This window comes from Ovis aries, chromosome 13 (genome assembly GCF_016772045.2).
Source record: "Ovis aries strain OAR_USU_Benz2616 breed Rambouillet chromosome 13, ARS-UI_Ramb_v3.0, whole genome shotgun sequence".
Taxonomy (NCBI): domain Eukaryota; kingdom Metazoa; phylum Chordata; class Mammalia; order Artiodactyla; family Bovidae; genus Ovis; species Ovis aries.
Genome location: NC_056066.1, coordinates 10,832,773 through 10,845,602, shown reverse-complemented (window position 1 = coordinate 10,845,602; position 12,830 = coordinate 10,832,773). Strand labels below are relative to the sequence as shown.

Below are 12,830 nucleotides of genomic sequence, written 5' to 3'. Positions count from 1 at the left end.
CCCCAGGGAGCTGCGAGTCTAGGACCTCAGTTTCACAGTGACATCAGCTTATGAAACTCTAGTTGAGACCACTGCCAAGAAGCGCTTGCTCACCCTGCTTTAACGGCAGTGGGAATCTCCCTCTCCTTTTCAGGGGTAAGCCGAAGAACGGATTCATAAACGAACCCCAATCCTTCTCACCAACCCCAGCCCACACCTCCCAGCAACTGAACTTGAGAAAGAAATGAAAAAAAACCTGGTTAAAACCACTTCCTATATTTGAGACTAGAGAAGAGAGTGGTACGCACAATTTCCTGGCTGAGGAACCCAGGCTAATACTTATACAGAGCAAGCACTGACTGCCCTAGAGGCTGACGGACCGGCAAGGATGGCAACCTGAGCGGACTCACCCTTCATTCCCCAGTCTCCCGGTGCGATGCCAGCAAGAGGCTGAAAGGAAACCCGGCGCTCTGCAGAGCGACACTCTCTCTTCCCGGCCCCGATGTCGGCAGTGATCCCAGGGGCCAGGAGGATGGAGCCAAGCTTGCTGATGTGGAGGTTCTTCGTATTCATCGTGGTACCTGGCTGCGTGACAGGTAAGGGGTCGCTGGTGCCTCTGGAGTCCTGGGAAGGCTAAGGATGTAGACCCTTCCCAATCACACAGTACGAGGGGCATCTAAGTAGAAAGTACGGGGAGGGACGGGACCCTGGGTTCTACCCCTGTGTCCATGGCCCACCGGGGCCCCATTCTTTGCCTCAATCATCACTGCCTTATAAAGAGAACTCAGAATGGGGAGTTCTTGTCACTCAAGGTCTTTGACAGTTGATTCTGGGAAGAACATAGCGGTGTGATATTTGACTGTTAACCGGATACTAATGAGCAGATTCCTCAAGAGATTTTATTTTCCAATGAATTTCGTTTTCCACTGCATCCACTGGCCGTAAGGATAATACTAGAAATCTGATAGAAATCTCTCTAATACCAGGTGAATATGTCTCAGATGTCAGTAACTCATATATGAAGCACTGGGATCATTTAGGAGCTCAGAAAAGTGAAGCTTCGAGGATGTGTACTTTGTTTTTTACTGCCTAAGGAAACGATACCTAGGAAGCTCCTTGTATGTGCAACTTTATAGAAGTTTTTAAAAAAATATAAGCATATCATTTTGAGAACATTAATTCTTATCTTATGTGTCTGCTGCTGCTACTATGCATGTATATATCTCTGTGTGTGTGTGTACATATATGAAAGTTTTGCATTTCATTCACCCTTTCAGAAAGATATTGTCAGTTTCTGTTTTTTCTTTTTTTTAAGAAATAAGAAACCACCAATTTCAGCTTCAAACCTCCTTCCTAATGGCATGTGAATTTTCTAAAAATGTCCTCCCTTGCTTATGCAGGAAAACATATCAGCATCTATAATTTAATATCCTTCATTTCTAGACATATAACAATGCCAAGTGGCCACAGAAAGATGTGCTAAGAAGTGAAATACAATGATGCCTAAGGGGTGTTTTTGGCCTGTTGAGGGGAAGTGACCAGTCACTGGGCTATGAACTGACCCAGGGGTAGGATCTTCATTACTTTAAAGTGAAAAGTGGACACGATTTTAGGAAGACTTATAATGTGACTTCTGCCTCTGCCGGGTCTTTGCAAAGTGAGAGGCAGGCCAAGGGAACAGAAAAGTCTTTACAGTTGACTGGGCCTCATCTCTAGGGAGCATATTTCGAGTAAGCGTGTGTTACTGACAGGTGTTGGTGACTTATCTGAGAATGTGAATGGTCTGATCACAGTGCTCTGCCATACACTCACATCTTCAAAAATCTATCCAATGCCTCTTGTTCCCCTTTTCAACAGTACAGGAAATACAAACGTGAACAAAACGTAGCCTCACCTTAAAAGGGATATAACCTGGTGAGGAGAAGAGAGTTATGACACCAGTGTGGGTGGGGTGGGATAAGATCTATGGGAGGGGGGGCCGCCAGGGAAGGCTTCACAAAAGCGGCAGCACAAAGAGCCCCGAGGGGTCAGTGACTTTCCCTCCACGGGGATTCCAGAGAGAGAGACCACAGGTGCAGAGACGCGGCAGAGCGCCAGGGAAAGCCCTCAGCCTCTGGTGGAGACATGCGGCTACTGGGGGTTCAGACTGGATGACCCCAAGTTGAGGATTTTAAATTTCATTTGAGAGTCAATCAAAGACAATGAGAAAGTAAAATTTACCATTTATAGGGTACCTTATGGGGCTTCCCAGGTGGAGCAGTGGTAAAGAATCTATCTGCCAATGCAGGAGACACAAGAGGCATGCATTCAATCCCTGGGTTGGAAAGATCTGCAGAGGAGAAAATGGCAACCCACTCCAGTATTCTTGCCTGGAGAATCCCCATGGACAGAGGAGCCTGGCGGGCTACAGGCCATGGGGTCCCAAAGAATCAGACACAGCTGAGCAACTGAGCACAAAGTACCTTGTATAGGCCAGACACATGTCTTCCTTCCACCTTCATAGTCCTTTTGCAGACTGGATGTCACCAACCCACGAGATGAAGAAGACCCCAAGACTCAGAGGCCACAGAGCCAGTGACGTGGCTGGGACTCAAACCCGGTTCTTTCTGCTGAGTGCTCTTTCTGTTCACTTGTTGGACAGGGCCCAAGCTCTATGGAGGTGACTCCACAGAGAAAGGTGGGCAGACAGGGCGTGCAATGGCCTCTTCCAGAGACCAGTAGGACTCAGCAGCCAAAGAGAATGACAAGGGCTCAATTTCTGGGATCCACGCATGGTTTAGGAACCTCTCCAGGGTCAAAAATACTCTCCTCTCAGACTTTTTCCTCTCAGAGGAGCCCAGTCTTAAAATAAACAAATCTTATTCCTAGGAAGGGAGAGGTCACTAACAAAATCTATCAGACTGTCAACAGATGCAATTTCTAGCTGATTCATAAGGCTGATTTTCATTCTGAAAATTTCCAAAGCCACCATTTAAAACTGTGAGGGCTGCTGACAGGGAGTGTATTGGTCAATGTGGGTGTTTTTAGTCTCTGTATTACTGGGTCTTGGGATGTGGTTGAAAAGAGACTTCTCCTGATGTTGCCAACAGGCACGTTATTGATGGTGCCTTTCTCAGCACTGTGGAAATTCTGAGAGTTTATCTGTGCCTTCATCATCTTTCTTTCATTCTAGGAATTCTGTGATCAAATCTGCATGCCCTAGTCTCAAAAACACACACACACAGTGTGGAAACCCATGAAGATGCTATTTTCGTCTAATTATCCCTTCTTGTAAAGATGACTGCCCACACTGGAATTTCCATCTTCACATTTGTCATTAAAACACACATGCTTAACCCTTCACATTCAATCATTCAGTTTCTCTAGATCCCAAAGTGCTATTACGACATGTTCCTTGCTTATCTTTAAGATATGCCTTGGAGAAGGTAGCGTATATAGATAGATGGATAGATCATAACCGTGTGTGTGTGTGTGTGTGTGTGTGTGTATGGATTTGGTAAACTGAGGGAGTATCTCATAAAACAGCTGCTGCTTTCTTTAAAAACAGCATTTCTTAAATAGGTGGTGCTGCTTACCACCTGTACCTCTGCTCCTGTTGAGATCTGAGAGCATCGAGGCACCAGGAAGAGCTGGCTTCGCTGACAGTCAGCTGCTGTAAAGAATGGCTGATGTGCAAAGAGAAGCTTCTTTGAGCAAAGCCTTGGGTGGTCTGGAGGCACCTGTGCCTCTCTCTTGCTAAGATCGTTCTCATCAGAGCGACAGTCACCCTCAAGTCGGGCTAGCCCTCCCCCCAGCCCTTCCTCACTCCCTGCCCCCCTCACCGCCTCATGACCAGCAGAGAGTTCCTTTGGGAAGTGGAGCCATGTCCCCCGAGGCCAGGGCAGAGAAATGTTAGGAGGAAGCTGAATTTTGCGGAGGGGTGAAGGGCGTGATTTGGGGGCAAACTGCTGGATCTCCGTGGGCCTCAGTTTCTCTGTAAAATGAGAAGGTTGATGGGGCTGATCCTAGGACTGCCTTCTGGTTCTCTTGCTGTATGTCAAGAATTCTGAACAGGAAATAAAATAAGCTCTGTCAAAAAGCCTTTGCAAGCTGGGGTACTTTCAGATGAAAAAGTTTCCAAACCGAAGACATATACAGCAGGGTCCGGGTTGAGAGGACTTCGGAGGCCCAAGTGCCAAGGCTGACGTGTCATCTGGGTTATTTCCAGCCTCTGGGAGGTTCCGCCCTGTGCTCAGGCCGGGACCACGGCTTCAGGGAGGGTGACGGCTGTAATACCGCTCCCTGCTGGGGAGGCTTCTGCTGTTTGCTCTTGGGGCCTTTTCGCCCTCAGTCGATGTCCTTGCTTCTCATAAGGGAGGGCTTACGTGAGCAGGAACTTTTTTCTGTTCTCTTCATCCCAGGCCATTCCCTGGGAGGAGAGGAAAGAGGATCTTCATTCAGTCAATTGCTTCAAAAAGCTATAAACCCTTGCATCCTTGAAAGCGGTTAAATTGAGGCTTCCTAATCACTTCGGGGGAGCCGCAGAGGGGCACGCGTGCTGGCCAGGAAGGCAGTCAGGCAGAATTTTGGCTCTTCTCTGCTCCCCTCCAGCCTCTGTTTCTCTCAATACTGATTTTCGTTCGCGTGTTTGGCTGCACAGGTCTTAGTCGTGGCCCGTGGGCCCTTTGATCCGTGCTGAGTTCCGTGGCGTCTTTGGCTGTGGCTGTGAAGTCTCCGCTGCAGCATGTGAGATGGTTACCTGCGGCACGTGGGAGCTTAGTCCTGACCTGGGAGGGAACCTGGGCTCCCGGCATGGGGAGCACGCAGTCATAGCTACTGGGCCGCCAGGGAAGCCCCTCCAATTCCTGTGTTTTAACTTCCCCTCTGAGAAAATGAACGTATGCATATGGGATGATATTCGTACTTTTCGCACGTCAGAGGACCCAAGCGTGTACCCATGGGTCCTCGGCCTTACGAGTGATTCTCGGCTTTTGTTCCTCGTCTGCTCCCTCGTCTTTGGGTGGCAGCGAGAAACCGAGAAGGAAGGAGACTTGAGCAGGAAGGGGGTTGAGGCTGGGTGGGGGAGGTTGGCACTGAAGAGGTAAGACCTAGGCCGTAGATTTTCTCTGGTGAGAGCCCTGGAGCTCAACAGTCAGAGGAAAGGGCCCCTCCACCCTTTCCTCCCCAGACAGTCCTGGGCGCCCTTTCTCCGGAAGTATCTGAGCAGAGCCTAGAAGAACATTGGTCACAAGTGGTAGGAAGAGCTGGGCAGGGGGGCTCAAGGGATGGCCTCTGAGCCCTTTGGACTCAGGACCTAGGATTCCTGTCTCCACGCTAACAGTGTGCATTACCGCAGCCCAGCGGGGCCCTCTGAAGTCACAGTATTGCTAGCTGCTCAGTTGTGTCCGACTCTGTGTGACCCCGTGGACTGCAGTCCACCAGGCTCCTCTGTCTGTGGGATTCTCCGGGCAAAAACACTGGAGTGGGTTGCCATGCCCTCCTCCAAGGGATCTTCCTGACTCAGGGATCAAACCCACATCTCTTGCATTGCAGGTAGATTCTTTCACCATCTGAGCCGCCAGAGAAGCCCCTGAAGCCATAGCGGGGGGGGGGGGGTTCCCTAAACTTCCTGCGACCCTGCTGTCTGTTGCTCTTCATCCAGGCATGTATCGGGGAGGAGAGATTGGAGGCCACTAATGAGCACCCTCATCCGCCTCTTTTGCTACCTTTTCTAGTAAGTTCTTCAGGAAGTTCTGCTTAGGTGGAGTCAGCTGCTGTCCCAGGTATTATCAAGGGCGGGGGCTGGGGAGGAGGTGGTGGTGGGAAACAGCCCAGAGATGGCCTTACCACATAAAGATGGCCCTCATTTTTTACTCCTGTACACGTCCTGAAACTCCCAACAGGAAGAGCAATGTGATAGACACAGTCTATCTAGTTCCATCTTTCTTGAGTAGTGAGTCCTTGAGCAAATCTGGGGAGTGCTGCTACTTGTTTCCTTAGAAAACTTTTTTATGCACAAAATTTTGAGAGTAATATTTGGGGTAATAACCTCCCTGTCAACCAGGGTCTCCAGGTAAGACCTCCCATCAGGTTCTTTAATATCTGAACAGCCATACTCCGAGTACAGAGAATGAGACACAGGATGTTACCCTCACTAGTAAGGGAGATGTAGCTGGCTTGGCTAAAGTAACCTAAAAGGCCTGGGTGCCTGGACAAGATTGGAAGCAAAGGTTGCCAAGGAAAAACCAAAGACACCAGGGAAGCAAGAGAAGCAGAGATCTAGGACTAGAATCCCGGCCTCTTCTATTCCAGCACAATATTCCCCATATGTCTTCACATCAACTCTCAGTGACATCCATCCATCCATCCATCCGTCTCTCCTTTCATTCATCCTTCCTTTCTTCCATCTATCTATCCATCATCCATCATCCATCCATCCATCCATCCATCCAGCAATCTATCCATGCATCAGGATTACTAAGAAGGAAAAGGTCTTTGCTCTCAAACTGCTCCTGGCCTAAGACTGGAGATGAGACATCTGCTGAGCAACTCCCACCTTGAAGACTTGCCAAGGGAGACAGCAGTATTTGACAATGACTCAATAGCCATCACTGAATCCCCCCTTTCCCCAGGCTTTCAAATAAGTCACCCATTTAGGGGAAAACAATACTAGAATCATCTCTGGGTCTTTTAAGTATTTTCCACTCTAAGATTACTCAGGAATTTTCCGGCTTTTGACTTGTTTGGAGCTTACTCTGGGATTTGCTTCCATCAGTGAGAAAACACAAGTCTAACTGGGAAATGTATTTAGAGCAGCGCTTTCTGGCATGAATTACACATTAAATGTGCATCTGGGAAACTTTCACAAATGATGTCCAAGTCCCACCTAAGACCAGTTAGGTCAGACTCTCTGGGGATTAGAACTGGACATAGGCCAGCATTATTTTTAAGCTTCTCAAATGATTCAAGATGCAGTTAGGATTGAAATCCACAGAATAGTGATTCCATGGTTGGTCTGAGTCCATTGTTTTATTCCTATTCACTGGGAATAGATGCTCTAGCATAGTACTTTCCAAAGTTCAATGTATTACAGATCACCTGTAATACAGGTGAGGCAGGGGGCTTGTTGTGAAACAGATTCTGATTCAGGATATCTGGGGTGAGGGAGGAGATTCTGGTGCAAACAAGCTCCTCCATGAGATCCAAGTGCCTGGTGCCTGAACCCCATTTTGAGTAGCAAAGCTGTCATGGGAGAGAAAAAGCGGGTGCTGTGTCCACCCCACAAGAACTTCCAACAAAAATGGGAAAACCAGTCTGGGAAAGACACAAGATTGAACATAGCAGCATGGTAGGTGGCAGAGCTGATGACACCGTGGCATCCAGAGGTGCTTCCCGGGCCATTCAGAAAGGCTTCTTGGAGAAGGTGGCTCTGAGCTTGCACTTATAAACCTCAGGAGCTGGCTGAGGGGTGGTGTTTCCCAATGAGGTGGCTAACGTTGTATATGTGAGTCATGATCCTTGAGCAACAAACTGAAAATTGAGGCGTTCGTGAGGGCAAAGAATCAAATGCCCCACGTTTCAAATATTTCCTACTCCATGTTGGTCGCTTGCTGAACAAAAATGAAGCTCAAATGCCTAGTGATCCTATAAAAACTAGTACTTCTGTTCTGACAAGAGGCATCTGGGTTCTTGCCCTCTCACTTTGATCCTCTAGTAACACGTGTCATTGGGTCTGGAGTCTGCACTCCCACAGTGGGTCACCGAGTCAGCATCACTAGGACCTCATGACACCTCTGGGTAACAGTCAAGAAGTCCGGGGTCTTATTTCCCCACATTCAAATTTTGCCCCGACCGCTGTCGAGCACCAGGGCTTCCATCCTGACTGCCCATGTGACCTTCTGCCCTTAACCCATCCTGTCCACACAGCTTTCCATCAGCCACAGTGCCTGCAACGACTCAGCCCAGGGCCAGGGACCCAGGAGGATTTCAGGCAGCAGAAACTCTAAGGCACCAAGGTGTGGCTGCCCCCAGGTGGGGTGACCAGAAGGCCACTGAGAATGAGCGGGGTGGCCGGCTCAGGCCAGTGGAGTCAGGCCTCCAGCTGCCCTCTTCCCCACCCACCACTCCGGACACAACGAAAGGGCCGGGTGGATCAGGAGACTAGGAAGAGTGAAATGCTTCTTTCTGAAAAGAAGAGAAGCAGGTTTTTTAAGAACACAAAGCGCGTGCTAAGGAGGTGATGGGTCCCTTTACTCTAAAGAGCATGGAAAGCCCACTGGGCTCCAGGAGGCCCTCGGGAGAAAGGGAGAGGAGGAAGGTGGGCAGAGCTGTGAACTGCAGAAAGGCTGGCTGGTTGGGGCAGGCCCCGCACAAACCCTGATCCCAGCACCCACTTTTCCCTTTGAGGTTTATTTTGCCTTCAGCCTTGTGCCAGGAAACACTTTTGGAGCGTGCTGCACTACAAAGGCTTGTGGAATCTTAGTTCCCCAAACAGGGACTGAACCTGGGTCCAGGCAGTAAAAGCACCAAGTTCTAACCCCTGACCCCCAGGAACGTCCCCAAGAAACGTCGGAAACACAAGTGATAACGAGAAGAGCTCATACTTACAGCTCTCTCACAGGCACTATGTGAAAATGTTGTGTTGCCTCTGTTAATCCTCAAAATCAGGTCCACTTTGTTCTCACCCCCTTCTCGTACCCAGTAAACTGAGGCTCATGGAGGTGAATCACTTATCGCATGGAATACAACCGGGAGTGTTGGGGTGCCGGATGGGAGCAAGGCTGGCTCCATGCAGGGCCTGCATTGTTGATGATTCTCGTAAACTGCTGTTAATAAAGAAGTTTAGTTTCTCCTTTTGAAAGTCTGCTCTGAGTAGGCCCCACTGCCCCTGTGGTTGTCGATAAATGAAAAGCCTGTTCCGACCGCATCCAACCCCAGACACCCAGTAGCTGCCTGCCGTCTGCTCGAAGGGCTGGCTTTTCAGTCCCATAGAATCCCTGAAGTTTAAATTCTCTAAATCCTGCTCTCCCCTCCTCCTACCTGCCAAACAGTAGCTCGGGCTGTCTTTCCTGCATTTGACTGGGCTTCAAAGAAAGCACTCGAGTCAAGCCACGTCTGCCCCAGCCGCCCACGAAGCAAGGAAATTCTGAGCACCTTCAGGCATGAGTCAACATCACCGTGTTCAGGAATCTCTGCCCACAGAATCACCCACTCTTCTGTTTGGGCCCAAAATAGATACCTCCTTCAGAAGCCTCCCTGCTTCTGTAGCCTTAGCAATAAGAAAACAAAGGCGAGGGTAGGTGTGCGTCCAAGGCATGATGGAGGGAGTTCTCTCTGCTGTGAAGTTCTCTGGAGTGAAAACACTGTGCTGAGCCGGACATGCAGGACAGGTGTGGCAGGTGGAGGGGGGACGCAGGAGGGTGGCTGGGGACGGTCATTCCTTTGTTCATTCATTCACTTGGCAAACATTTATTAAGCAAATACTATGTATCAGATACAGGCTCGGGAGATGGGTGCAACCCAGCCCTGGGTCTCCAGGAACCCTCCATCCAGCAGGAGAAAAAATACATCACACAGACAGTGCCGGCCGAGCTGAGATTCAGAATGCAAATACAAAGAAAGCGTGGACGGCCACACAGACAGGCATTTGCCCCTATGCAAGTCCTTGACATTGTCACTCAAGAGCTGCCTCACTGTCCTAATACCTGGGACAGAAACAAGGGCTGAAAGCATCGCTCTGTCATTGCTAATGACTAAAGCTACTGAAGTCAAACACTGTGGATTTTGAGTTTAGAACAGCATAGTGAGAAAATGTGCGGAAGCTTTCCTTTGCTCAAGAAACTCCCTGAGCAAGAAAATAGGAACAGTTTTGGTGGGAGCAGTTCCTTTCCTTAAAGGAGAAACAGATGGCTCCCACAGCCCACGGGTGTTGTAGACACACCGTTAACATGCAGAGCTGACAGACGGCACCTCCTCACCAGGCTGTGAGCCACTTTCCAATTTCAAACACTTGGAAGGACCTGCCTCTCCAAGAAAGGGATGAAGGGAACCCAGTCAGTCTGGTTATGCTAGGTATTTAAAAGGAAGAGTGTTTTTTAAACTATATATGTGTATATATATATACACATAGACACACATAGACACACACATATATATATTGGGTTCGTAAAAAAGTTTGCGTTTTTCTGTAACATTTTTCAGAAAAACCTGAATGAAATTTTTGGCCAATCTGATATATACAGGTTGTATACACATGCTATATATAGCGTATATATATATACACATACATACATGTACTATGGATATATACGTGTATGTGTGTGTTTATGTACATATATGTCTCTCTATATATGTTTGTTTAGTTGCTAAGTTGTGACCAACTCTGCAACCCCATGGACTGTAGCCCCCCAGGCTCCTCTGTCTATAGAATTCTCCAGGCAAGAGTCCTGGAGTGGGTTGCTGTTTTCTTCTCCAGGGGATCTTCCTGACCCAGGGATTAAGTCCGTATGCCCTGCATTGGCAGGCAGAGCCTTTACCACTGAGCCACCGGGAAAGCCCATGTGTATACATACATATACACAAATATGCATATATACACTATGTGTACACACACACACACATGATATATACAGGTACATGTGTGTGTGCACTGTATACATGTATACATATATGTGTGTCTAGCTATACACATGTATACAATGTGTGTATTTCAGCTAAGTTCAGTCACTCAGTCCTGTCTGACTCTTTGCGACCCCATGAATCGCAGCATGCCAGGCCTCCCTAAGTTCACCCAAACTCCTGGAGTTCACCCAAACTCATGTGCATAGAGTCGGTGATGCCATCCAGCCTTCTTATCCTCTGTCGTTCCCTTCTCCTCCTGCCCCCAATCCCTCCCAGCATCAGGGTCTTTTCCAATGAGTCAGTTCTCATGAGGTGGCCAAAGTTACTGGAGTTTCAGCCTCAGCATCAATCCTTCCAATGAACACCCAGGACTGGTCTCCGTTAGGATGGACTGTTTGGATCTCCTTGCAGTCCAAGGGACTCTCAAGAGTCTTCTCCAGCACCACAGTTCAAAAGCATCAATTCTTTGGCAGTCAGCTTTCTTCACAGTCTAACTCTCACATCCATACATGACCACTGGAAAAACCATAGCCTTGACTAGATGGACCTTTGTTAGCAAAGTAATGTCTCTGCTTTCTAATATGCTGTCTAGGTTGGTCATAACTTTCCTTCCAAGGAGTAAGTGTCTTTTAATTTCATGCTGCAATCACCATCTGCGGTGATTTTGGAGCCCCCCAAAATAAAGTCTGACACTGTTTCCCCATGTATTTCCCATGAAGTGATGGGACTGGATGCCATGATCTTAGTACATATGTATACAATGTGTACATATATATGTGTATAACTATATATACATAGTTTCATGAAATGAGGGCCTTAGAGTGAATCGGTCTATCTCCTCAGAGAAAGACTGTGACATAGTTAAAGGGCAGAGGAGCCATTTTTACAAGTTTTGCTTGAAATCCCCGCGGCCTGGGCTGACGTCAGCCTCTTCCTGCCCGGGGCCCTGTGAGTTTCCCGGGAGTTTCGGGGAGGCTGTGCTGTGGGCGCCAGTCCTGGCTGTGGCAGGCTGGCGGCTTCCCCAGTGGGTGAAACCAGTAGCGCCTGCAGACCCAGCTGAGTGTGGTATCTGTTTCCGGCCCCTGCGGTAGTGACACCTCTGCTCAGCGTCTGATTTAGAATAAAAGGATCTTTGTGAAGAGAAAACTCCTTATTTCAAGTGGAAAGCAAAACAAACAACTACCAAAAAAGTTACAAACCCCAACACCGTTTAACACTACGAGGACAGTTTCCGCTGACATCCTGCTGACACCTAGGAGAGTGTGGGGGACGCAAAGGGTGAGCGTTTTCAGCTCAGATGTGCTAACAGGCCCTTTATTTCACTTTTCACTTTCAACGCCTTTCACTCACCAGGCCATCAAGTTTCACTTTCCCTCTCCCAGGGTTTCCTGTCTCGCTCCTCCAGCCTGAGTTTGCAGTGGGCTCCTGCGGAGGGACTCCCACCCTCCTGCTCCTCCCGTTCCTCCTGGGAGAGGAACTGTGGGCCAGCCAGGCACCCGGCTGTGCCTTCTACACCTGTGATCTTACTGAAGTCTCACAAAAACCCTGGGAGTCAGGTACCACTGGGATCATTGCCATTTTACAGACGAGGAAACTGAGGTTGTTAGGCTTTCATTCACACACCCCAGAAAGTGACGGAGCCAGGCTACCTGCTCCATCCTTGTACAGAGGAAGAAGGCAGTTAACCGGTCTCATCAATTCCCCTGGGCTTCCTAAGCAAGTTTTCTGTCTCTTATTTTAAGTCACTCTTTGATCCACTCCCAAGTTAATTCTCTTGAAAGCAACTTTCACAATGCCTCTTCCCTGATCAAAGACCTCATGTTGTTCCCCCACCACCTGTGGGGCATGTGTCCTCTGCCTGGCATCTCCTGTTTCTTCTGACCTGGTCCATCTGAATGTCCTCTGCACATTGGACCCCTCGCAGCTCCACCCACTCCAGCAGGCAGGGCTCCTGTTGTGCAAACATAGCTTCCTCACCTACAATTTCAAAGCCTGGCATCTAGGGACACCTCCCCTTTTATAATCTACCACATCTCATCTGCCTACTTGGAATTATTCCCAACTGGGAAGCATCTGGGGAGAGTAGAAAGGGCTCAGGAACTTGGGATTTCACAGGGCTTGGATTCAGAACCTGGCTTGAACTTGCATAATCCTGTTTTCCTGTAAAACCATCTCTGGGTACCATTCTCTGCCAGCACTAGCAGGGTGGGGACAGCTGATGGACAGGTGTGGCGAGTGCAGGTGGTCCGGGA

At 48.7% G+C, this 12,830-nt stretch overlaps 1 protein-coding gene across 1 annotated transcript in view; it reads left to right on the top strand.

Moving 5' to 3' along the window:
* The first annotated feature begins 266 nt into the window (after positions 1-266).
* IL2RA (interleukin 2 receptor subunit alpha) overlaps positions 267-12,830 on the top strand; it is a 43,463-nt gene continuing 30,899 nt past the window's right edge. Inside the window, 1 exon segment of the mRNA NM_001009415.1 lies at positions 267-575. Within this exon segment, the coding sequence (NP_001009415.1) occupies positions 512-575 (64 nt within the window). The 5' untranslated portion in view covers positions 267-511.